Source organism: Cuculus canorus, chromosome 14, assembly GCF_017976375.1.
Source record: "Cuculus canorus isolate bCucCan1 chromosome 14, bCucCan1.pri, whole genome shotgun sequence".
Lineage (NCBI taxonomy): Eukaryota > Metazoa > Chordata > Aves > Cuculiformes > Cuculidae > Cuculus > Cuculus canorus.
The window spans coordinates 16,936,473-16,960,264 of record NC_071414.1 but is presented as its reverse complement, the minus strand read 5'-3'; the positions used below and the strand labels follow the sequence as shown (position 1 = coordinate 16,960,264).

Sequence of the window (23,792 nt, the reverse complement as noted above, 5' to 3'; positions counted from 1 at the left end):
TGAAACATTTTGGATCAAATCTGTTATGATGCTTCTGGAATACTTGTTCTGTTAGATTTTGCTTTTGTTTATAAGTATTCAGACTAATGTAAAGTTTTTAGAGGTAATTATGTTACTTACTTGGAGAAGACTATTTCTAAAATCATAGTTCATAGGACAGTCATTTGTTAAAATTCTCTTGGCACTTGCCCTACAAATACTGTTTACTGCAAAGCAGTGTTTTAGTCAAACTGTTCCAACTTTCTTTGCTTTCAGTTAGATTGTTTATTCCATGAGCATACTTGTGGGTTAATGATGTTGAAATGATACAAAACCAGTAAAATTTCATTCCTAGTTGATGCATGTTACTGCTGTGTTCAAAATGCTAACCAATACCCCAGAATAATAATAAAAAAATATACAGGGTTGTAGAATAGAATCATAGGTTGGTAAACTTGCCTCATATAGATGAGGTAGCTGTAATGGAGTAGATGAGGGTGACAGTGGTCGAGGTTTTTCTTAATCTTATTTGAGCTCAACAACTATAGAATTTCCTAATGTGTCTTCTGCCTTGATGCTTAAGGTTCTTTGAAAGCATAGCTGAGAAACAAAAATAGAATTTTTTGCCTTCTTGCTGGTCTGACGTTTTAGGTGGGTTCATTTCCTTTTATAGGGGTGTGAGCAACTGCTGATATCTTTACAGCTATTGAATGTACGTAAGGGTTGAAGTAAGTTAGTTGTGACTGAGCAGCTTTTACTTTTTAGAACAGTACATTTGTCCTCAGTAAAAGAATAAATTTAGTCTGTGTTCTTGGCCAAGTTTATCTCCCTTTATGTATTTCCTGTTACTTTGAAGGGTGCAAAGGTTCTCATGTGTAATAGTTCTAGGGAACTAAGTTATACTTAAAGTGCAAACGTATCCTTATTTCTGAAGAAATAGATGATGAATAATTTTTATGCACTACCCTCTTCTAAGAACTTACAGTGGGAGACTGCTATTCTCTGAATTTCTTACTTTCCATTTTGGGTTTTTTAAGGAAGCTTAGGAAGAAAGATCTTCAACCAGTTTTTGTTTTGCTTTTTCCCTTTTTTTTCCATGTTATTGGAACAAAGCTGAATAATGAAAGTAGTACCAGTGGGGTTAAGCTACTTTTACCTGTAAAGAGTCTTTATAAATTTTTAAATTTACAGTCTTCGTTGTAGCCAAGTGTTCTTGGGTTTGTTCTCTGCTTTCCTCCCCAGCAGAAAAATCTAGGACAGTGAGATGTGGGACATTATAAGCATGTTGTCTAGGGAAGTTTGTCCTGTCTTTGGCTGATGATGCTTAATACATGGTTCTGTTACAGGAAAGTACCTGTCCATGTGTCTGAGTGAGCTTGTAAATGTGCCTAGACACTTAGAAAAGCCTTATCAGATGACTTCTAGCTAATAAAAGATGAGAGGAAGAAAGACCTCCTTGATTAAAGGTAGCAATCTAAGAGAACCAGCACGGAGGTACTTGCGTCTTGCTCCCCCACCTTTTTCTCTTATGTGCAGATCTGGTGTTTCGGGATAGGTTAGGTGTTCTAATGTAAAAGTTGAGAGACAATGTTGTTTGGCAGTCTCTGTAGCAAGAAAGGAAGCATCTTTTGTTATTGACATCCTTTCTCTTAGCTCTGCTCTTGCTTTTTGCCAGCTGCTCATTGTCTGTACTTGCTTATTTAGTATTCACAAGGGATTTTACAAGTTCTTATCAGTTCGTTGCCACAGCACATCATTTCCTCTTGTCATCCTTACTCCTTAAATTGGAGGGGGGAGGATTTGCATTAGAGCTGGTGAGTGGTTGAAAATACCTCCGTCCAGAAGCACTGTTGAAGTTGCACAGTGTTGTCTGCCCTTCTCCTTTCTGAGGCTGTTTGTAGTAAAGGTCACATTTCTGGTACTTGCTCTGTCATCCCTTCCCCCAACTCGTTTTGTGGGGAAAAGAAAACAATTTTTTTTTTTTTCCAAAGGCTAAAAATATCCAGTGCTTCAAATATTCCTCTTAAAAGATACAAGGAAGTGGAGCATAAAAATAGCCACAGCTGAAAAGGTTGACCACCTTTCTGAATGGCTGGGGAAGGGTTCGTTTGAAGGTTTTATTGGATTTTTCTTTTAATTGTTTTTGGTTTTGGTTTAGTTCTCTACAGTTTTGTCCTCATTTTTTTAATACTATTCCAAAAAACAGAGTAGCTTATTGGAGCTCAAGAACAAGGAGATGTCTTAGTATTTTCTTTTTTTGAGAAATAAAGATCCATTTGAGAAACTTGGTATTTCTGTGCCATACCAACTGTGGAACTACTGGATCCACCATGCCTCTTCCCTGCTTCTTCATAGCAACTTTAAGTTTTCCAGTAAAGCACCATGACAGGGATATAATACCATTTTTAAAGTGTATTCTTCAAGTCTGTCTTCTAAAGCAGACTGGGGGATTTAAGAAATAAGAAATGTCGTTAATGGAAACCAGGCTGTCCATTTGGTCTCTTGACTGTCCTTTTACCCACTGATCAGTAATAGAAGAATGACGATGTTTTACTTTATTTAGCTTTGAGGTGAGGTCCAAGTACTTCTGGGATTTTGTTTTGAAATGCAAACGGGTGCAGTGCCAAAGGGTTGAAACGGGCATTCTACTAATGTCTTTTTTTTTACTCCATTCTTTACTTATTAACTTATTACTAACTAATTACATTTTAACTTATCTTTTTAATAGAACGGAATTGGATGAATCAGTCGCTACTTTTGATGTGAAGACTTCGTCACCGATAACTGTATGTTCATTTGTAAGCCTCCAAGAAATAATACAGTTCATTGGTGTCAATAACTGCTTTTGGTATACTCAGACATTTATTTGAGAAAGCAGATAAGCAAAACAACCCAACAGACAAAACCCAACAGACCTTTTGAAGACTTGTGTCAAATGACGTCAATGGCCAGTTTGTTCTCCTTTACTAGCCCAGCTGTAAAGCGTCTGTTGGGCTGGAAACAAGGAGATGAAGAGGAAAAATGGGCAGAAAAAGCTGTTGATGCTTTGGTCAAAAAGCTGAAAAAGAAAAAGGGTGCTATGGAAGAACTGGAGAAAGCCTTGAGCAGTCCTGGACAGCCCAGCAAGTGTGTAACGATCCCCCGCTCTTTAGATGGACGACTTCAAGTTTCTCACAGAAAAGGCCTTCCCCATGTAATTTACTGTCGTGTTTGGCGTTGGCCTGATCTACAAAGCCATCATGAGCTGAAGCCATTGGATATTTGTGAATTTCCTTTTGGATCTAAACAGAAGGAAGTCTGCATCAATCCATACCACTATAAGAGGGTGGAGAGCCCAGGTATGTTTGAACATGGCTGTCTATAACCTGAACGAAATGTCCAGGAACCTCCTTTTGTTCACTCCCCCCTCCTTCTCCTCCTCCAGTTCTGTATAACAAATCACATTTGCTCTACAGGGGAGTATGAGAGAGAAATGTTCAGAGTGTCCTTTCCTAGTGGGGTTTTGGGGAACTGTCTTGTCCATTCTTTACTAGCCGATTTTCTCTGTGGTGAATCACACTTTTCACGCAGATCTCTTAAACTTGCTAGTCTTAAAAGTTAGTGGCCAAGTCGTTGTTTATAAGAAAATACAAAAGTTGTAATCAAAAGTGTTCAGTTTCTTTGAGAAACTTGTTTAAAAACCTCAGTCCTTGCAAGGAGATTGGTTGGTAACCTTCTTTCAGGGGCTCAATATTTCATCAGCGAATGACATGAGTTGAGGTGATAAAAACAATCATTCTAGGGTCAGTGTTCTTGTTTGATTTCCCATTAGCAAGGAGCAAAGCCAAACAGAACCAAGACTAATGATCAGTTAGAGCAAGGTACGCACCAAATTTGTCGGGTAGCATGCCTGTTGTTAAGGCATGTTGCCATGGGAGAAGGTGAGGAGGATTGTGGTTATGAGTGGGAGAGTTATATTGCTCTGGAAAGCATAGTGAAGTGTTGCTTCTGTTGTTCTTCAGAACGATCATAACTCGACTGCAACTGCCTGTAGTGCTGAGATGCTGCACTACAATTCCAGGCTCCAGTACTCTGGTATTTAAAAGTTACAACTCTAGCTTTACAATAATTGTATGTTGTAGTATAGGTTTGATTTGTCTTCAGTGACAGGGATTATATGTATCTATATTGTTTGACTATAGTCATGTAGACTGTATTTCCATTTTTCTTGATTAGATAATGTACACTTACAGTGAGTTTTGCACTCTAAATTGACATGTGGCACATCTGCACTAACTTTTTGCCCTTTTAAAAAGGATATGTTTCCAGTCGCATAAAGAGTGAGTGTGTTTCTACTCTGATTTTTGTGAGAGTAAAGTTTGAGTCTTCCATGAAGGGTAATATAAAAAAATGGATGGATTAAAGGCATGACAGATGAACTCCCTGTTCCTCTTTCCACTCCAGCTAGTGTTGAAGTTTTCATAAGTGTGTTATTTGTATCTCATTACTTCTATTTCAGTTTTTAATCTAAATTTCCTTGTTTCTTGTTTGTTTGTTTTGTTTTTTAGTTCTACCTCCAGTGTTAGTGCCTAGACATAGTGAATTCAATCCACAGCACAGTCTCCTAGTCCAGTTCAGGAACCTAAGCCACAATGAACCACATATGCCACACAACGCCACATTTCCAGATTCTTTCCAGCAACCCAACAGCACTCCGTTTTCCATTTCGCCAAACAGTCCCTATCCACCTTCTCCAGCCAGCAGCACTTACCCAAGCTCCCCAGCTAGCTCTGGACCATCCAGCCCGTTTCAGCTACCGGGTAAGTACAGCCTAAATGTCATCCTAATAAAATCAAAATGTCACATGCTGTTATGACTTACTGCTTCGGGAATTTGTGATACGTGCAGTAAATTGCTTTGCTATTTGCATTTTAGGGGGTTTTCTTCTTACTTTTGTCACTGGACAGAGTTAATTGTTACAGTTTCGTTTTTCCAAAAGTGTTTTTGGATGCTAAAGTGGTTGGTTATTTTGCACACCTTCAATTTAGAATGTGATACGTACTTAGAAGAATATCTTGCAATGAAAAGAAAGCAGATATAAGAGCTCAGCAAGAAGTTTATTGATGTCTTTCTCTGAATAGAGACAGTTAGGTGCAGAATTTAACTGGAAAAAAAAAATAGACCAAATTTTTAGTAGGAACTTAACCAGCTTGGGTGAAATTAGGGGAAAAAAACAACTGATAGGAGCAAATGAAAGAAACGTTATTGAGCTTGTCTGGTTATTGGTATGGCTTATAAAGCCAAAAAGGTAATAGATTAAACCACTTATTTTTCCAGTAGTTCAGCTTCATCTTTGTTCTTTCTGGCTGTCCAGAGCCACAAAGTGTCCATTGGGTGGAGTATCCCCCTTGGATAAGAGCTATGATTGGAGGGATGGATGCAGTAATGGTACCTAGAGGGAATTTCTGAACTGGGGGACAATGGCGTGTTGGTTCCGCTGGCTGCTGTGCTGGATGAGAGAATGCAGAGATCTGTTCTTTTATAATGAACTTGGCCTACAGAAGCAGCACAAAAACTGGTTTGGGCCTTCATTATGCAATGGCAAGTAAAGTTATTTCTTCTACTACTTCTTTCTTCTTGAATCTGAGGAAGAGGGCAGGCAAGAAAGCTAATGTTTATGTGGAGAAAAAAAATGGGAACTAGTCACCTTGTAGAGCTGCAGGAGTGCAGGTGTTGAAAAAAAAAGACAAAAAATGCACATCTTTGTTTTCCTCAAGTGTTGAATCTTTTTCATAGTCCCATAGGTAAAAATCTAACTGTTGAAGGAGGTTACTATGAAGACAGCTAGCTGGGTTGTCTTCAGATTACTTTGAAAATGGGTCCAAACAGTTTAACAGCTCTTGTTCAAGAGTAATTTTGTGTTTACAACTGTAGAACACATAACTAAATATTCTGAATTGTGGAGGTTTATTCTGTTTTATTCTTATTTTTTTCATGTTTGTAGCTGATACTCCACCTCCTGCGTACATGCCTCCTGATGATCAAATGGGGCAGGACAATTCTCAGTCTATGGACACAAGCAATACAATGATCCCTCAAATCATGCCAAGTATATCTACCAGAGGTAAGTTGTATAGTATGCTGTCAAATTAACATGGTTTGGCTTCTAACAGCTCATGACCAAATGGAATGAATAACTTCAAATGGTGCAGTACGCCTTGTTGATCAGTGGAAGCATCCAAGGCAAACCGGGGCTGCAAGAAAAATAAAACCTGTTTCACTTATTTGCATTTCTTGCTTTTAAAGCCTCAGGTGCATAGTGTGGCTTACTAGTTGAACTTTAATAATTTCTCACAATTAGTCTTTTCTACTACCTTTGCCTACTGTTGGAGTTGTGTATGCACAACAAGTCTGAAAATGGACTCCCAGCATATCAATTAAAGCAAATTTTTTTTAAATCTGGACAGGAGAATCATTTTGCCTGATACCACATGGCCATCTGTTTCTTTGTGTAGGGTTTTTTTTGGTTTGACATTAGACCTAAAATAGGATAGTAATTATAAAATCCATGGACTAGCTAAAATGCATGAAAGTGAAAAATCAAGATCTTAATCAGAACTGTTCTTGCCCATCATAACTGTTGACTAAGCTTTTAATTACCTGTTGATATTTTGGAAGATCTGCTTTACAGTTTAAAATTTTAACATTTTTGTAAACTGATATTTCTGTTTGCTTATTTTCAGATGTTCAGCCTGTTGCCTATGAAGAACCCAAACACTGGTGTTCGATTGTGTATTACGAATTAAATAACCGTGTTGGGGAGGCTTTTCATGCATCTTCTACAAGTGTCTTAGTAGATGGGTTTACAGATCCCTCCAATAATAAAAACAGATTCTGCTTAGGTTTGCTCTCAAACGTTAATCGCAACTCTACAATTGAGAACACTAGACGACACATTGGAAAAGGTAAAACTTAGTTGTGTTTTGCAAGATCAAGGAACTATGTCTTTGTTTTTATTTCAGTTTCTGTATATGGCAACAGTTGTTATTCTCAGATAAAAATATTAGAAGTAATCTATGGTGCGTATTATCTCCCTCTCCAGCATCTGCAGAAAATTACTTAAGCATGATTTGATTGTCATTAGTCCAGGAATTGAATATGTTTTTATTTGGCACTTATTGAAAAGATTATTACCTCTTCCTTACCAAACTGTATTGTCATAGGGACTAGTTTATTCTCATTAATGGCAGGCTGTCTGGCGAATTTTGTGTTTCAGCACCAAGCCAGCATAGCGCAGGACTTCTGATATTCTGTGTTATATCTGCTTCTTACATCAAATTATTCAGACCACTTTACAGTATATCAAAGATTTTTATTTTGTTGCTCTTGCAAGGTATTACGCTGCTGTCTATGCTATGTTCAAATATCTTGCATGAGTTGGCAAGAGGACTTTGAAGTGCTAATGCAGCACTGCAAGGACTCATTTGCCTGAGTGAATCCATGGGGTGTGTATGTGTGTGGGAGGGATTCCTGGAGACAGCAGGTTTTGCAAGATCTTCTAGTTTTCCTGTACTCTTTGGCTGATAGCACATGCAGATGCTCTGTTTTCCTCTTTGATGGAATGTTCTTGGATTGGCTTGAAATGTCATGCACTTTTTCTGAATGTCTCCCTTCTTTAACGAAGTCCTGAGAAGAGAGCCCTGTTTCTGTTGTGCGTATCTAGACACCTTTTTAACTCCTAAAATCATTTGGCACAGTTGATCTTGAGGTTTTCTTTTGTGAAAGTAGCTGTTGCTTGTAGTATCTCTTAAAGACCCATCCTGTCCCTTACTAGTCTTTTAATTAGAAACTACTATAAATATGGCAAAATACTGCACATAATCTAGAGTCCATAAGATATATTGATCTCTGTTGGAAACCTGGCTGAGCAGTTCTGTTGTCTAAAAAAAAATTGTTGTTAAAAAAGGGAACAACTAATACCTGGGGCGTGGTGGTTTGTCAGGTTCTTTTGTTTTGGCTTGCCCCTTCAATGGTATAGCCAGAGGACTCTTGCGTATCTGCCTAAGGTCAGAAAGAAGGATCCAACATCATCTTGAAGAGTAGTGGTGGCTGCAGTGAGCTTTAAGATGTCTACCTCTCTAATACTAAACAAATCTAATAGTAATTATTAAACAAAACCTTTGCTTTATGGCAACAAACAGTTTTGAGAACAGTTAGGATTGCTTTGCGATAAAATACTGCTTATTCATGGCTTTTTGTCTTGCGTTTTTGCCTCATTAAAACTATCTGATCCTATTTGCTAAGGTTTTTTTTTGTTTAAGCCTTGCATTGAACGCATTAAGTGAATTCTGTGCATTGGATTGTTTTTGAAGTATCTCTGTTCTTCTCAGACTGTTAGGTTATCCTACTCCCCTCTTCAGAGCCCTCTCGGAAGGTCTTTGCCCAAAAGAAGTTAGCTAGCAAGTGGTAGTCCCTATCCTTTTAAAGAAATAGGGTTGTGTTTTAAAAATGCATTCTTGCCCACTCCAGATTTACTTGACAGCTGCTTGTAGTTGAGGAAGCCAGTGGTTGCTCTGTGTAACCTTCTTCCTACCTTAGTCCCAAGTGGATCTAGGCAGCGTTCACAACAGTTGCTGCTGTCTGACAGATTAACTTGCATCTGTTGACTTGCTGCAGCCTCATCTGGCAAACCCCGGGGCAGTGTGCAGTGGATTTTCAGGCTGTTCCAAGGGAGACTTTAACCAAACTGTATCCCAACCACATAACAGTGGTGGGTGGGGGAAAGGGAGAAGATCTTGGATGAGAATCTCAGCTGAAGTAGCAGTGAGAATCTCTATTTGGATCCTGTGAAAGGATCAGCAGACTTTCTATAGTGATTTTCAGTTAGGCATAGCATTTATGTTGGTTTCAGGACAATAGTGAGGCAATAGCTAATATGTGTACCTGAATCCAGGCAGATACGATAAATCTAGGGGCTCTGTTGATTTTTGAGGTCTGTAAAGCCTGGTAGTATTTAAGCTGTGCGACTAATTGCACTTTGCTCTCCTTTTGCCTGACAAAATACATTGAAAATCTGAGCATGGTATGAATACACTTTCTCATTCACGTCTGTCACTGCCGCTTCTCTTAAGCATTTTGGTTTTTGTTGGAAATGCCATAGGCAGAAGCTACCAGTTTTATAAAACTGGAGTTTTTAAAATCCACATAAGTTCTCTAGGAAAATAGCTTGAAGTAACTGTTGACGGGTGGAAGTAGTTTTTTCACTCTGTAATTGATGAGAGAAGGACATCTAGTGGCTGGTGGATAATGAAGTCTACTGTGTTCTGAAATGAAAGTATGTTATAGTGTGGGTAAAAAGAGCTTTTCTGAAAAGCTCCTCAAACACAAAACTTTGTTTCTGATTTAGAGGGAGTTGTATTAAGTCCTCTTTTTGGGAAAGAAAAAGTAATTTGAAGTGTTTTTCTCTCTGATTTCAAGGAGTTCATCTCTACTACGTTGGTGGGGAAGTCTATGCTGAGTGTTTAAGTGACAGCAGCATATTTGTACAGAGCAGGAACTGCAACTACCACCATGGCTTTCATCCAACAACTGTGTGCAAGATTCCTAGTGGATGCAGTCTGAAAATTTTTAACAATCAGGAGTTTGCTCAGCTCTTAGCTCAGTCTGTCAACCATGGATTTGAAGCAGTATATGAGCTCACCAAAATGTGCACCATTCGGATGAGTTTTGTAAAGGTAAACAAATTATTTTGAGGGTATTATAAATTTATTGTAGATTTGGGTGTTCAGCGGTAGTTATATTAGCACTGTAGAAATGTAGCAAAGCTGTTCTGACCTGATGTGGTTCTTTTGGATAAGTATGTTGGAAGTGGTTAGTTTGGAGAGAGGGAAATTGATGCAAAAAAGGAAGAGCACAGATTACTGTATTGAATATTGGCTGTGTATTTATTTATTTCAGTATTCTGGACTGGACTTTAATCATAGCAGTTGCTTTAGTTTTTTTAAAGGAGATTTGAACTCACACTCTAAATTTGAAATTACAAAGTGAACTACAAGACTAAGAGTGAGATTAGAGAGGCGCATATGCCATTGCAGAAAAAAACCTCAGCTCCCTCATAAATTCAAATTGTCTTTTTTTGAATACTAATCTCTTTGAAGTTAACTTTGCTGTTACTCTCACAGTACTGTTTTCTTAACATTGTTTAATCAAGATGCACCAGTTCAGACTTAGTGTGGAGTCTAGACTTGGGCCTTCCAGGGTTTTTTTGTATCTTGTCCAAAAGATGCCTTTTTTGTTTTATTAGTTAGGATAAATACTGCGCAGTTTGAGAGTGTAGGATAGGGAGTAGGAGGCAGAAATATGAGAGAGATGCGGCCACGGCTAGGAGTCACGCTTGTGTCAGCACTGCACTCCTCAGAGTAGCTCCTGCAACTGCTCCAAGTCTGTAGAACTTGATTCAGGTTTCCAGGTGAGGTGCAGCCTCCCTGTACCTCCTTCGCAGCCTTTCTTCCTTCAGATAAGAACTGTTGCTAGGTTGGGAGTTACCTTCAGATAAGTGTCTTATAACATGATTTCCTGTTTCTTGTTAGTACTGTTATTTAGAAAGACAAGCATATTACCCACTTGATAGGTAACCTTTTGTTCATTTTTATAGGGCTGGGGAGCTGAATATCACCGACAAGATGTCACGAGCACCCCGTGCTGGATAGAAATTCATCTTCATGGGCCCCTCCAATGGCTGGATAAAGTACTTACGCAAATGGGTTCTCCTCTTAATCCCATCTCATCTGTTTCATAGTGTTGAAATTGCATCTTCAGCCTTATTTTTTAGCGAACTTATTCTAATTCTAGAGAAACTTCCAGTGTGGATACTGTGAGCTATATGGAGAATGGATCTTATGGTTTAACGGCTTTTTTTAAAAATCCCTTTGTGACCAATTCCATTGTGTATAGCCAATCAGTTTTACATTTCAATTTGTTCTTGTGATGCTTAAGTGACAGTTGAGCCCTAAGGGAAAAAAGTCTATTGAAAAATTCAGAACGCTTTTCCCCTCCTTCCCCTAGAACTTAAACAGGCGTATGTCTTAACTGGAAAATTTATTTCGTTTTGTCCTGTAGGGACAGAATATGAAGACTGACTTCCGAAAATAAATACATATCATAGTTTGGGATATTTTATAACGCTTATGAAACTTTGAACATGTGCAGCTCCAGCTTGCAAGCTGTATTTTTAGCATAGTTGTTTAACATCTTAAGGTTGACATCTGTCATAAGCAAAATTGGACTTTATTATGGCTAATTTGCCTCAGATTGAACAATGTGATTTTTTTAAGTGTACACATGAAATATAATTTTTACAAATATTGGAGTGGTGTAAAAACACTTGTATTATCTATTGGAAAATGCTGTCATAAATACACTGTATATTAATGCAGAATAGCAGTTCTTAGCCTTTTCCCACTTCAGTTTTGTGATATCTCTTTTTAACCACCATTTTAAATAGTAATTGATACAAAGTAAACATCCTGCACGTTTCTGGAGTAGTAATTCTTGTTTTGCTTTGATTTACACTCATGCCGTTTGGATATGGATGCCAAGGCTATTTCTTTTCAGGTACCCTTCTCTATTTTAACATAAACACTACTATTTGTAAATGGCAGTGCTTACTACTTTTTGGAAGGAATAAGTTTTTTGTTTTCTTTTTGGTGTTCTAGCTGTTTATTTTGCCAGTCTGGGATTGATCTGTTAGGCCTTTTTAATCTCACAGTAGATATGGCGCAGTATTAGTGATTACACTGTATTTAATTCACTTTCAGTATGAGTTTGAGTCTCTCTGAAGACTGTGAGTAGTAACTTGAGTGCAGAAGCTTTTACTTCCAAATCATGTAATTTAATACAGATCTGTTGGTAATGACCAAAAGTAATCACTTCTTTGTAGCCTATGTGAAACAGTGGTCTTGATCCTGTCCCTCATGGCAGGTGTTCAATCGGAAGACTTGTACTGTAGTTGGCAGCTTTATGGGTTTGAAGGACTGCATTAATAAGATGATGGAATTTCTCTCACATGTAAGGAATCCTGTTGCCTGTGCTGTTGTATTACTCAGTAGAGAATTTAAACACTGTACTAAACACTAAAATCAGTTAAATAATGTATGCATATTTCCCCCTTTAAATAATAAAAAAGGAGGCCGGAAGATCTATTCTAAGAGAAGTAGAAGTGAATTTTATTCAGAATTTCTTTGCATGCAGAAAAAGGTCTGTTATATTTTTTAACTTCTCACCCTCCTTTTTCTGTCTCCTGAACACCTCTTCAGAAAAGGGGTCAGTGTTTGGGGGAGAGGCCGAAGACTCTAAAATGCAAATACTTTCTTAAAAGATACATTGCAGTTAATTGCTGCAATCCTGAGACATTGATTGCTTACACAAGTTCTTGTCGTCTATTGAATGAGAGTTTCTGCTCAAATGTGGAAATCATGCATCATATGGTACCTAAGTAACAAATGATCTTAGAGGAATAAAACTGTTTACGTGTCATTAAAATGTTTCTTATGAAATGCCTTAAAGGAATAAACTGTAACACTTCTGCAGAACCCTAACGTTCTCTTGTACAGGAATTTCTATTTTTTATGGTGGTTTGTGTTTTTGGGTTTTTGTTTCTTCTGTTTGTGTTTTTAAGCAGTTTCTGAGGTGTGTTGAAAAACAAGTGTCTTCAGGAGAAGGAGAATAACATAATTTGCCACTCACCTTTGTATCTTCTCTTTCGTTCTTTGGAACTGCAACCCTCAGATGGTTCTTTTGATCGAGTAAGAAGCAAAGTCAGTTGGCTGCAGGATCAGGCTTCTGTTTTCTTCTCCCTGGGCCTGACTTTCATCAAGTTGCTGAGTATTTGACACTACAAGACGATTTATTTTTTCTTCTTGACTAGCTTTTATTATAAATGTTATGGCACATTTGATTACAGAAAGATCTCAGTTGTAGGTACAAGATTTAACTTTATCCAAAATGTTTTTCACCTGACTTAAGTCTCTGTTCACTTGTATGTTTAGATGTGGCCAACCAAATGACTCAAGAATGGGTGCTGAAGTGGGTGATCATGAGCCAGAGCTGGTGCTTGGTGCTGGTATTGTGGTTAAATTGGCAACCCATGCACTGAACCATAATTTCTGCAATAATATCCAGTTAACCCACTTCTGATACTGTCATGAAATACTAAAGTACTCTGGCATTTTTCTGCTTCTGTACATATTCTTGAATGGTAACGTATGCAGTGCTGGGGATCTCCTTGCGACTGCTGGTTTTGCCAGGGTAGGCTTGCAGGAGCTGACCCAGTAACGTTTGTCTATGTTCTGCTTTTCTGTTCCTTTTTAAGGAAGACTTTTTGAGAGCTTTCTAGTTAGCAAGTTTTGTGCGCTACTGGTTCCTGGTATGCCTAATCATGTTTAGTTCATCTGTGCTGCTGATACAGAATTCTGGTGTCTGCATGGATGGATGAGATGGAGAACCGTTTGACCCTAATTAAGTATAGCAATAGTGGAGAGTGCTGCTTCTGTTGCAGCGTACTTTTGTATAAGTCACTTCTCGATCTAGATGATGGGAGGGAGAAATTGAATTGGTGGTAGTGGAAGATGGAGCCTTTCCAGTGTAGCCCAGCTTAGACTGAATGTTACTTTTCAGTGAAAACTGTTTTGGCTTTTGTAGTGTATTTTCTTCTATTTGGGCGTTTTTATACTTTGCACCAATCACAGCATTAACTTAACAGCTTTGGCAATGCCAGCGCAGAGCCTAGAACAGGCCTATACTGAAGTTCTTTCTGGGTTTGCTTTTATAGTCACTAAGACAAGACAGTTGCTTGGATATTCCTCCTTAGAGGACTTCAGTTTTGTGGGCAGTCAATCCAGTGCCTTGCGTAAGTATTATGTTCATTTAATTGCATTAGGCATGAAGTAGTGAAGGAATGACATATTTGGCTATAGTATCTACAGGACCAAAATAAAACTTTCTAGCATGACTGACTGATGGGAGACAAATCTAACAAAGCAACCCATTAATCAAAAGGATGATATGATTTGGCTTAGAATTGATTAAAATATTGGAGTTCTTTCTGGTTTTGCTTGAAGCTATGATTTCCCCCCCACTATTACAATGTGAAAGTTGTCAACTCTTGGGCAGATGCTCTTGCAGTGTAAGTCTAGAGAACATTAAAATGGATCAAGCTTTCTCCCTGGTCTGAAATAATTTCAGAATATTGTTTTAGTTGCCCAAAGTGTGTTGTTAGTGATAGTTGTTTTTTTAGAAAACAAAACCAAAACACACTAAAAAAAAACAACAAACAACCCAACCCTAAACATTTTCTAAATGTTTTGCTTCAAAAGACAACCATGTGTCTAACCTTTTTTATTTTATAGTTGTGAAGATTCTGTTTAGGAAGGTAACCCATTCTGAATTCAAATCAATAGACCAAACCATCGGATTACAACATAATGTTGCTTTATTGTGCTGCTCCATAAACCTGCTTCTGTGTTTGTTGCAAGCATAACCTTTATGCTTTTGTTTACATTGTAGGAAACACAGTTCTAGCAATGAGTTTTTTTTCATTTAACTCTAAACATCTTTTTATTTTGTTAATTTTAAAATTATTAGGTTTTGCTATGTTATGTTTTTAAAGATATTTTTTGCATACTGCTGCTCATATTTCAATAAACAAAACAAAAAAACCCACAGATTTTTCTCATTTGCTTTATCTGTAACTTAGTACGCCTCAAATATTTGTTTACAGGGGTTGATTTATGAGTTCTTGTAACTCTGCTGGTGCCTTACCATGTACATACTCCTTCTCATACAAATGTGATCTTGCAATTTTAGGAATACTTTCCTTATAGCTTTTTGTTAATGCAAAAGCTGCAGTGCTCTTGGAAGCAGAGATTGAATTACATCATTAATTTATTTGAGCCCTTTTTTTTTTTTTGTGGGGCTTGCAGAATGCAGCCAGCCAAAAACTCTGATTGCAGTAATGGTACCAATCTGCTGCTATTTATAAAATATTTAAAGGGGAATTAATATTTAAATATTTACTTATCTGTGAGACTATAGCAACTCTGATTGTGTGTCTTGGGTGTGATTGGGTTCTTTTTAGCATTGTGGCTGACAATAAGGTTTTTAAAGAACTGTCATCATGTTTGAATGTGTAGAGCTTGAAACTGATGACTGATAACCTTTTCATTGGAATGAAGGCTGTTTGAATGTCTCTTGAAACTCAAATACTGTTCCAATAAAATGGAAATCTAGGAGCGTTTTAGTAAGCTTTTCATTTGCTGTCTGTTAGCCTTATCTTTTAAGATAGAGGGGAAGAAAACTTTTCTGTTTACTAAGAACTTGAAATAGCAATTGGTGCACGCTAATTAAAAGAAATCGCCTTTTTTGACAGGGTGAGTACAAAAATACCGAATCCCAATTCCACAGAGATCTGTTGAAGCAATGCACAAAAGAAAGTTTGATTAGTACCAAACTGAAACAGAAGTGTTAATGCTGCTTGATTTGTCTGTGCTTCCTGCTTTGGGATTTAATTTGGCTAACGGACCGCCACCTTGTAGTAATCCCCATCAAGTTCTCTGATCTTCTTAGTTAATAGGTGTTTTTTTTTCCCTGAATGTACAACGATGCTGTGCTAAGGAGGATCCAATCACTCGAGTGGCAATTTTTTTTTTTTTAATGTTCTGAAAACAGATGTTTTTCTTGCCACAAAGTCCCCAGAAGGTTTATTATGGTAGTATTAGCTAGATGATTGTCTAATCAGCAAGTGACTAACAATTTAAGTGATGCAGTGGCTTGTTGCCTTTCAGTAAGCTTGATGTGGAGATACATATATGTTATTGATACAAGTTAGAAAAAAAAACAAACCCAAAGAAAACTTGGTTATTAAAAGCTTTAAAATATTATTTTATGGAACTGAAGAGTTATTTTTAATCTTGCGTTTAGTACCAGTTGATGATTACATCTCTGAGTAGCATGCCAAAGTAACCTGTGAAATTGTTCATTTATGGATTTTTTTTTCAGAAGGAAAAAAGCTTTGGGCAAACCCCACTTCTTCCACCTCCACTCCAGACCTGCCCAGCGTGTTCAGTGAGTCAGAGGCTACTTCTGCTCACTGCTACATAGAGAGCAAATATCTCACTGGCATTTAAAGTAGTAAATGTTGGGTGTCCTGTACCCTGTGCCAAGAAAAATTGATTTTTCTTGACCTGGACTGCTCCCTGCCCTGTTGTAGCCAAGGACCCTGCTTTTTCTGACACCATGCTGAGAGATCCTGCTCTTCTTGAAATAATGTTTCAGAGAAGTTAGGGAAACTTGGGAAATTACTTTTACTATAGATATTCAGGTCAGATGACATTAGTGATCCAAGTGTCAAGTCAGTGCACTGAATCAGGCTTTTCCAAGTGCCATTCCTGAAGTAAGCTCTTGGTATTGGGGAAATGCTGATTCCATCTAACCTCCCAAATTCAATATTTTGGCCAATGTGATTTGGAGGGGGGGTTCTCAGACACTGATAGCATAAAAATCATCGAAGCGTGCTCCCTGATGATACTTGCTCTGGTTTCCCTTGGAATCTGAAGCATTGCTGATCTTCTGACTTAGGATGCAGAGCAAGCTGTCATCTTCCCTGTGCGCTGAGACATTTGTAACAAGTCCCAAAGCACCTGTGAATTGTCAGCCACTCGGTTAAATGTAAATGTTTTTAGATACTGCATCATCTTAATGCTCGATTAGTATTGGCAAGAGAATTGGCTTATGCTGATGAGCGTTTTTCAGCCACAGTTAGTGCTTTGGGATGGTAACACTGAACAGAAATAATCATTCCCCTTAGTCTTAGACATCTGTGTATCAGCTTGAAAGTCAAGAAAGGTCATCCTGTGTATTTTTATCAAACAGGTGCAGCAAAGATGGTTGTTGGTAGCTCGGTAGTGTGAATTCTCGCTCCAACCACTCACAAATTTAATAGCAAAGCAGAAGAAAGCTGCAGGCTGGAAAACATCTTGCCTAGACTGAAAAATGAAACTCTCAACAGCTATGGATAGTGTGAGATTTGTGCAAGCTGTGTAGTATCTGCCCTTGGGCTTCCTATTGTGCTGTGCAAAAGTCAAAGTAGAAACTGAATTTTTTTTTTGGGGGGGAAAAGAACCCAACCACTCCTGTTAGTCCCCACAGCATAAAACCATCATCAAAGCCACTGAAAGGACAATACTGTCTTGCTGCTTCTCCCAGGTGTTTAGTTGTTCTTTGACATGAATTTCCAACTCCTGCATGTTGGAACACAGGTCCTTCAGCCTCCTGAGCAACATCATTTTGATACCTGTTCCTTTGACCTGTTGCCATGTGTGCTGTCCTCTGCCCACGTGAAGGGGGCTGTGCCCGGGTCTTCAGACACGTTGACGGGAAAATGGCATGTCATGCCTCAAGTATGCGCTAGCCATTTGTTGCTGGTTGATTAAAACGTGCAATCTGGCTTTTTCTCTGACCTCTGTTTCTGTATTTATCAGCATTTTCCTCTAAAACTATCCTGAGAGGTTTCCAAAGTCCAGCACAGTCAAAGGAGTAGACCTCAAGATTCCAAATAAGACTTCTCTGGCTGATTGCATTCTCAAGGCAGTTTCACACTACAAAGGAGGAGGAAGCCTTAGTAGAAGGCCACTTAGACTGAGCACAGATGCATCCAATACCCGTGTGATGGGTATTTCAGTGTTTCACAATTTCCAGGCAGCTTGCATCAAATTCTTTTGAGATGCATTGTTGTAAACTGGGCCAAGTGTTCAGGTGTTCTGTGCAAATATTTCTTTAAGCAACATTTTTTTAGCTGTAGTTGAGTGCAAACCCAAGGGAAGACCTGGCTTGGGATTCTCTTAATCCTCCTATTTTCTGCTTCTAAAGGTGAGTCTGAGGCTGCAGTGTCATTGGCTGGTAAACATGGTTGTAGGGTGTTTCGGAATCTGGTTAAAAGCAACTGCTGGCAACATATAACACTGAAATGACAAAAAAAAAAGAGTTTAAAAGCTCATTGAAAAATATCTGGAGGCAGGCAATCTATCCCAGCAGTACTGTCCTGTTTCCTGAGTGTGATGGACACGTGGGGTCTAGAACAAGTGGTTGCTGTTGGGCAACTGTGCAATGAGCATTTCTGTGTGAACATCTCTATTGAAGGGGTTCTGCTCTAGAAGAACACTAGAAGTATTCACTTTGGTGCAAGAAATGAAGACGTGAAGCTATAGAAAAGCACATGAGAGGTGTTCGAGGCTGGGTTGAATGGGCCTTGAACAGATTGGTCTGATGGAAGGTGTCCCTGCGCTTGGCAAGGGCGGTGGAACTGGGTGGGCTTTAAGGTCCCTTCCAACCCAGCACATCCATGGGTCAGGTCTGGCCACGCGCTCCTGCGTGAGTCGAGGACAGCTGTTTGTCACTAGGGAACTGAGGCTTAGATCCTACTTAGTCTCTTCAGCCGTGCTCTGAAATCAATCTTGTAAATTAGGAAGGACAGAAAATATCTAAGGAGTAGTAATAACTAAATCCTCACTCTTGTTACTGCTCGCTAGCAGCTTTACCTAAGTTCTCAGCCTTTTCTCTTTCTTTTCTTAATGGAGGATGAGCTGCAGAGAGGAACTTTCATCTGGGTGATTTCTGTTTTGAAGTGGTGTCCTGGGATAAGGGCTTTTCATTTCTTTTGAAGATGCTACCATAAGAAAACTCATTAGAACAAGCGTGGTTACAAATTGCTGTGGCTCTTGTGGTTTGGCACCAGCTGGAGACTGTGATCATGCATCATAGCTTTGCTTTCCGCTTTGCCATGCGGCACCAGGGCATTTACTAGTCTGAGGAAGCCTGAGCAGATGTGAAATATTTAGCTTTTGGGATTTATTCTTAGCCTTTTGCCTTGTTGTCTGATTGGCAGACTCATGAGTCCTACAGGCGAGTTCTTTCTGGCATCAGTTGTGATGGCCGTGTGATGGTACTGGGTTTAAAAAAACACTCAGATCCTGTTTTTTTTTCTCTGAGCAAAAGGAGATGCAGAAGGGTGAATGCACGTAGAAAAGCCCACCTACAGGTAAGAAATGTGAGAAGAAAGATGGATCCTGCTGCATTCCTGAAATGTTAACAAATCTCGTGTTCAGGATGAGCAGTGGTATGAGTAAGCTCCCAGTTCTGGGGTGCTTTTGCAGAGGAGCATTGCACCTGGGGGTCCTCCTTGGTTACTCAGCACCAGTGCTGTGATAAACACTCCACACAGTGTCTGCACCACCTGTGGACTCAGAGGTTAAAGCCAACAGACTGAAATATAACAATAATAATAATAATCTGTTGGAAAGGTGGCATCAGATACAAGAGGTCTCACTGCTTCCAGGTGGTAGTGATGCGTTGTTTCCCTGGCGCAAAGGAACAACAGCTAAAACCCTATTTAACACACAGGTCCTGACTCAGCAGAGCACAGAGCTGTGAAATTAAAAGTGTATGGATGCTCTCCAAAGCATTATGAGAGCTACTCATCCTTCGAAAGCAAAGCATATAATTAAGGGCTTCTCTGAACTGAGGCCACGCCACTCCTCACAGCACCGTGTCCCGGATTTCTGGTGTTTGCTTCGTCCTTTTGTGTTCCAGCAGATTGGCCTCCCGTCTGCCTCGAGGAGAAGCCATCAGGTAGGAGGCTGCTGCGGGGCGGTGTCCAGAAGCTTTCTTGAGAGGCACATTGAGAAAGTGAAATTTGCTATAAAGACACAGCGAATGATGCGTTTGTGTCGGGGCAGAAGGGATGGAGTATACGTTTGGGACCCTGCGTGTGTCACGCACCTAATAAACCAGTTACAACAAGTGAATAACTGCCCATCGCTCCCTCTCCTGACTTACCTGTGGTCGGAAGTGGCTTTTATGGCCAGCTTGAACGCTGGGCCTGGTGAGAGAGAATATATAAAACGTTTTCTATATATATGTTTCATACCTGGGTTAAAAGGGCATTAATAAAAATTTATTCTGCAATAGGAATTATTCTGGGTATGGATGAAAGCAACAAAGGACACGCATAGAAACTTTCCCAGTGAATCAGCTGCTGCTCTGAGCTGGACAGGTTCTTTTCAGGTATTATTCCAACTATCAGGCTGTGGAGAAAAGGAGGATTATTCCAGGGTTATTCTTGAATGTTTAAATAAAGTACAGTAGGGTGCAATGCGACATGTGCTTTGTCAGGTTCTGAGGGTTTTGCCAGCAGAAATTCTTAGACCGAACTCATCATGGCTGATGGCCAAACCCAAGCTGTCTTTCCTTAAAAATAAATAAGAAATGCCTGATTTGATAAAACTCGATTTATTCAAAAAGGGCTGAAATAAACACACTTGACTTTATGCTTGCTTTCTACATTGGAGTAATTACTTGGAATTATAGCTGTAAAATTTGGGTTGGAGAAGATAAAAATTGGCCACCTATAGAGAAATAAAATATTAAAGCCTGGTACACAGTAGTTTAACTTGCTTGAGCATAATAAAACATGGTAACCAAGACAATGACATGGAAGTGTTATTAACGTTGGAACTTCTGTGTAAAAAAAAAAAGCTTGCAAACGAACTCCCATATATACACACTTTATCTGTGAGTTTGAGAGTGAGCCAGTTCGTGTGTATTTGCATTGTAACATCTTCCCATTTCAGTTAAATAAGTTATGTATATATGTATACACAGCACTTGTGTCCTCCGCATGTTAAGAACGGATTTCGGGGCACAGCAGCTGACGCTACTTGAACCCCGTTCTTCTGAAAGATGATCCATTAGCGAAAAACGGAGCAAAAATAGGGTTTAGAACTTATGTTTCTGGATAGCTGCAATTCAGTTGCATGTTGAGCTACTGGGGTTAAAAGAAGAAAAGTTCTTTGGCCCCTGTTTGTGGGATACAGAAATGCAGTTAGGGTTTTGTGTGGTTTGATCTGGAATTGTACTGTTATGGCAAGTTTATTAAAAATCAGCATTTTTAAAATAGCACATCAGCCGACAAGGTTAAGCAGAAGCCTTTTGAATGAAATTGGATAGCTCGTAATTTAAAATGTTGGGGTTTGCCAGTGACCGATATTGTATCGAGCTATTGCCACATCGATAAAGCGTACTGCCGATTGTGCTAGATTTATATAGGGAGCCAAGGAGGGGGGATATTGTGCATTAAAGCAGCTATTGCTATAAAACTGTGGTTTATGGCTTTCAGAAGTTATCTACTTTGTGTACTGAACTTGAACCACTCTGCTCTCCCCTCATTAGTTTACCTACCATTAATGATATTTATTTTCTCTCCTTCCTTCTCCCCATCCTGACTATTTTGGTTTCATGCCTTGGCAAATGATTTCCCTTGTAGCTTAAGAAAGTTAAACACAGGTTTCTTGGGTATTTAGTCTTTCAACGTAACTTAAAACCCGATTGACGACACAGTAATCAAAGACACCCTTAAGAAAATCACAATCAGAAGTCAAAATAAACAGTTTTGTTCCCCTCCTGCCCCCGCCTTGCAGGACTCCCACGGCATTACCGCACAGCTTCAGAAGCAGCTGAGAGAAATGGGTCTGGGAAGTAAACTCATCTCCTCCGCGTGGAGCCGTTAGGTAAATGCACTGTGGGGTTTTTTTTTTTTAACCTTTGATGCTATGGTTTCATAAACATGGATAACAAGCTCCACCAGATGCCCAAATCAGAGGCTGTTAATGCAAATATCCTTGTACGGACACTGAATGGGTGGATGATGACATTTGCATACACATAGAGCTTCATCTAGAATCAGGGGGCGATTTTTTTTTGGTTGCACAAAACTGTATAAATTTGCTAAAGCGTTCTCTCTTTAGTTCACAACAGGGCTTTTTATTTACAGCTATTCTGATTCGCATACAGCATATTTTTCAGCACTCTTTCCCTGCGGTGCAGCCCCGTTACTCGAAACAGGGGCTCTTCCATCCACTGACACGGGGCAAGAATGCCTTATTGCACAGGGTTGCTCGTTGCCTGCTGCTGCTGTAACACATCCCTGCTCTCGAGTGTCACACAGCCTGTGTCCTCCACGGGCTCCTCGCTTCTCTGAGCGATCTGTCGTAAGGAAGAGTGGCAAAAAAAGAATTTTTCAGCTGGCAGTTTATGAAGAGCACAATGAGTGTCACAGTCAAAAGCAGAAAGAAAAAGAGAATGATGTAAGTCACCAGGTCTGGCTTATTTATTTCCCCTTCTTTTAACACCCTGGCTGTCGACATGTAAAAAGCAGAGGAGCTCACGGGTCTCGGTGTGCCGCTCAGGTAGGGTGTGTTGGTCTGAATGATTAAGTGAGCTTCAGTGGCACTGGTTGAATTTAGCAATTCACTATACATGTTCTTGCTTAAATTTGCTCCACGGCAGAAGTAAAGCAGGAGGGCAAATGCAGTCAGTCTTTGGCATAGGAACGAAAGAATGTTCCTGCTTGTAAAAAGCTGAAAACCAGCCACATTTTCTCTAAAAGCAAATTAATTCACTTGCATGGCTCAGTGACTTTCTTTCAAATCTTCTTGGCTCATTGTTACAGCATTCATCCACAAATATTAATCAAAAATGATACCGGTACCTCGTGTCCTGGCCCTCCTTCCCCCGACGCACCGCTTTTGGGCCAATGTGCTGGATCATCTGCTGGTTGGCTGGGATGGGCTGGGAGCTCCGGGACCCTGCCGGGACCCCCACTGCACCTGCATGGGAAAGGCTGTCCCTAACGCAGCTCCGGTGCCGGCAGCCGGGCAGAGAGGAGCCAAGGCTTTGGCTGGCAGCGCTCACTGTCCGGGAAGGGAAGGCATGATGGATTCCCAGTTGATTTTCAGAAGGGGGATGCACAAAAATCCAGGCTTAAATGCCATCTGTGGGGAGAGGCAGTAGCTGCTTTGAGATCTTGCTGAATTTGCCGTCGTGGTTCTCCGCCTCGGGAGGCTCCGTGCTGTTGAAATCCTGGTGCTGTGAAGCATTAGTTGACTTTCTTAATCCCAGTTAACGGCACACTGTGGAGCTGATGTGAAGAGGCTGAGCTTTCTGCTTGAGCTTTCCAGGCACTCCTTTCGATTGCTTTGAGAAACATAGATTAAAAAAAATAAGTAAAAATGGACCAATATCCTTCTGTTTAAAAAAAAAGACACCAAACAAGCCTCTCTGGGAATGGGAGGGCGGTCAGTCCTTTGGAAACCTCTTCTCCACCCTCAGCTCATCCAAACTGAGAGGTGGGACTGTGCCGGATTCTGTCAAAGATGACTTTTTCCCCCCGACAGAAGCTCGGCTGCAGCGTCACTCGCTACCGTGGGAAGGGGAGAACTGCGTGGTGGTGCAGCTCTGCAGCCCGTGGTGCATCTGGCGGTGACACGATGCTAAAAAGGAAGAGATCTTTCGATAAATCCCCGTGAGTGACTGAGGCTCCAGCTAGAGGGTTTGAGCTGGGGGAGGGTAGCAGGGAATGGGACAAAAAAGAAAATTGCACCAAACCCTTTCTTTCTTCCTCAGACCTTTATTGTTAAAATCTGGAGTTGTCAGAAAATGTCTTTTCTGGTTTTTTTCCTCCCCCTCTCTAGGGACCCCAGCACCCTCTCCCGCCTGACAATTAGCACTTTACATTCTTTTTTTTTCATCAAATTGCTTTTATGCTGCTATTAGCTGCTGGCTGCTTGCCAGCTCGCTTTCCCGATCTTTTGCTCCCATGCAGCAGCCAAGCCCTCTTATTACTTTTATTTTAATGCCTTCCAACTCAAAAAAAGGGCAAAGGACAGAGTGCGGGGAGGGAGAGGAGTGAGGGAGAGAGCAGCGCTTGGTAAATGGGCAGAAGGAAG

The 23,792-nt window shown here is 39.9% G+C and overlaps 2 protein-coding genes and 1 long non-coding RNA gene across 12 annotated transcripts in view; 2 read left to right on the top strand and 1 right to left on the bottom strand.

Annotated features, from left to right (window-relative positions):
• SMAD5 (SMAD family member 5) overlaps positions 1-14,270 on the top strand; it is a 30,710-nt gene extending 16,440 nt beyond the window's left edge. For 3 of the 4 annotated variants that reach the window (XM_054079654.1, XM_054079652.1, XM_054079651.1), the window contains 6 exons: positions 2,708-3,317; positions 4,527-4,778; positions 5,963-6,082; positions 6,702-6,923; positions 9,436-9,692; positions 10,613-14,270. In XM_054079654.1, coding sequence (XP_053935629.1) covers positions 2,915-3,317; positions 4,527-4,778; positions 5,963-6,082; positions 6,702-6,923; positions 9,436-9,692; positions 10,613-10,756 — 1,398 coding nt within the window. In that variant the 5' untranslated portion in view covers positions 2,708-2,914 and the 3' untranslated portion in view covers positions 10,757-14,270. Of the gene's footprint in view, positions 1-1,775; positions 1,794-2,707; positions 3,318-4,526; positions 4,779-5,962; positions 6,083-6,701; positions 6,924-9,435; positions 9,693-10,612 lie in introns of those variants that run through there. The other variant, XM_054079655.1, reaches the window with a different exon arrangement.
• Positions 14,271-20,868: 6,598 nt separating this feature from the next.
• SMIM32 (small integral membrane protein 32) lies at positions 20,869-23,286 on the bottom strand. The gene is made up of 2 exons (XM_054079650.1): positions 23,268-23,286; positions 20,869-23,040 (listed from the first exon to the last, which is right to left on the bottom strand). Exon 2 carries the CDS (start codon positions 22,323-22,325, stop codon positions 22,005-22,007), a length of 321 nt encoding a protein of 106 aa, XP_053935625.1. The 5' UTR covers positions 22,326-23,040; positions 23,268-23,286; the 3' UTR covers positions 20,869-22,004.
• LOC128853599 (uncharacterized) overlaps positions 22,024-23,792 on the top strand; it is a 37,218-nt gene continuing 35,449 nt past the window's right edge. For 6 of the 7 annotated variants that reach the window (XR_008452227.1, XR_008452230.1, XR_008452226.1 and 3 more), the window contains exon 1: positions 23,034-23,368. This is a non-coding gene — a long non-coding RNA (uncharacterized LOC128853599). Of the gene's footprint in view, positions 22,152-23,033; positions 23,369-23,792 lie in introns of those variants that run through there. The other variant, XR_008452228.1, reaches the window with a different exon arrangement.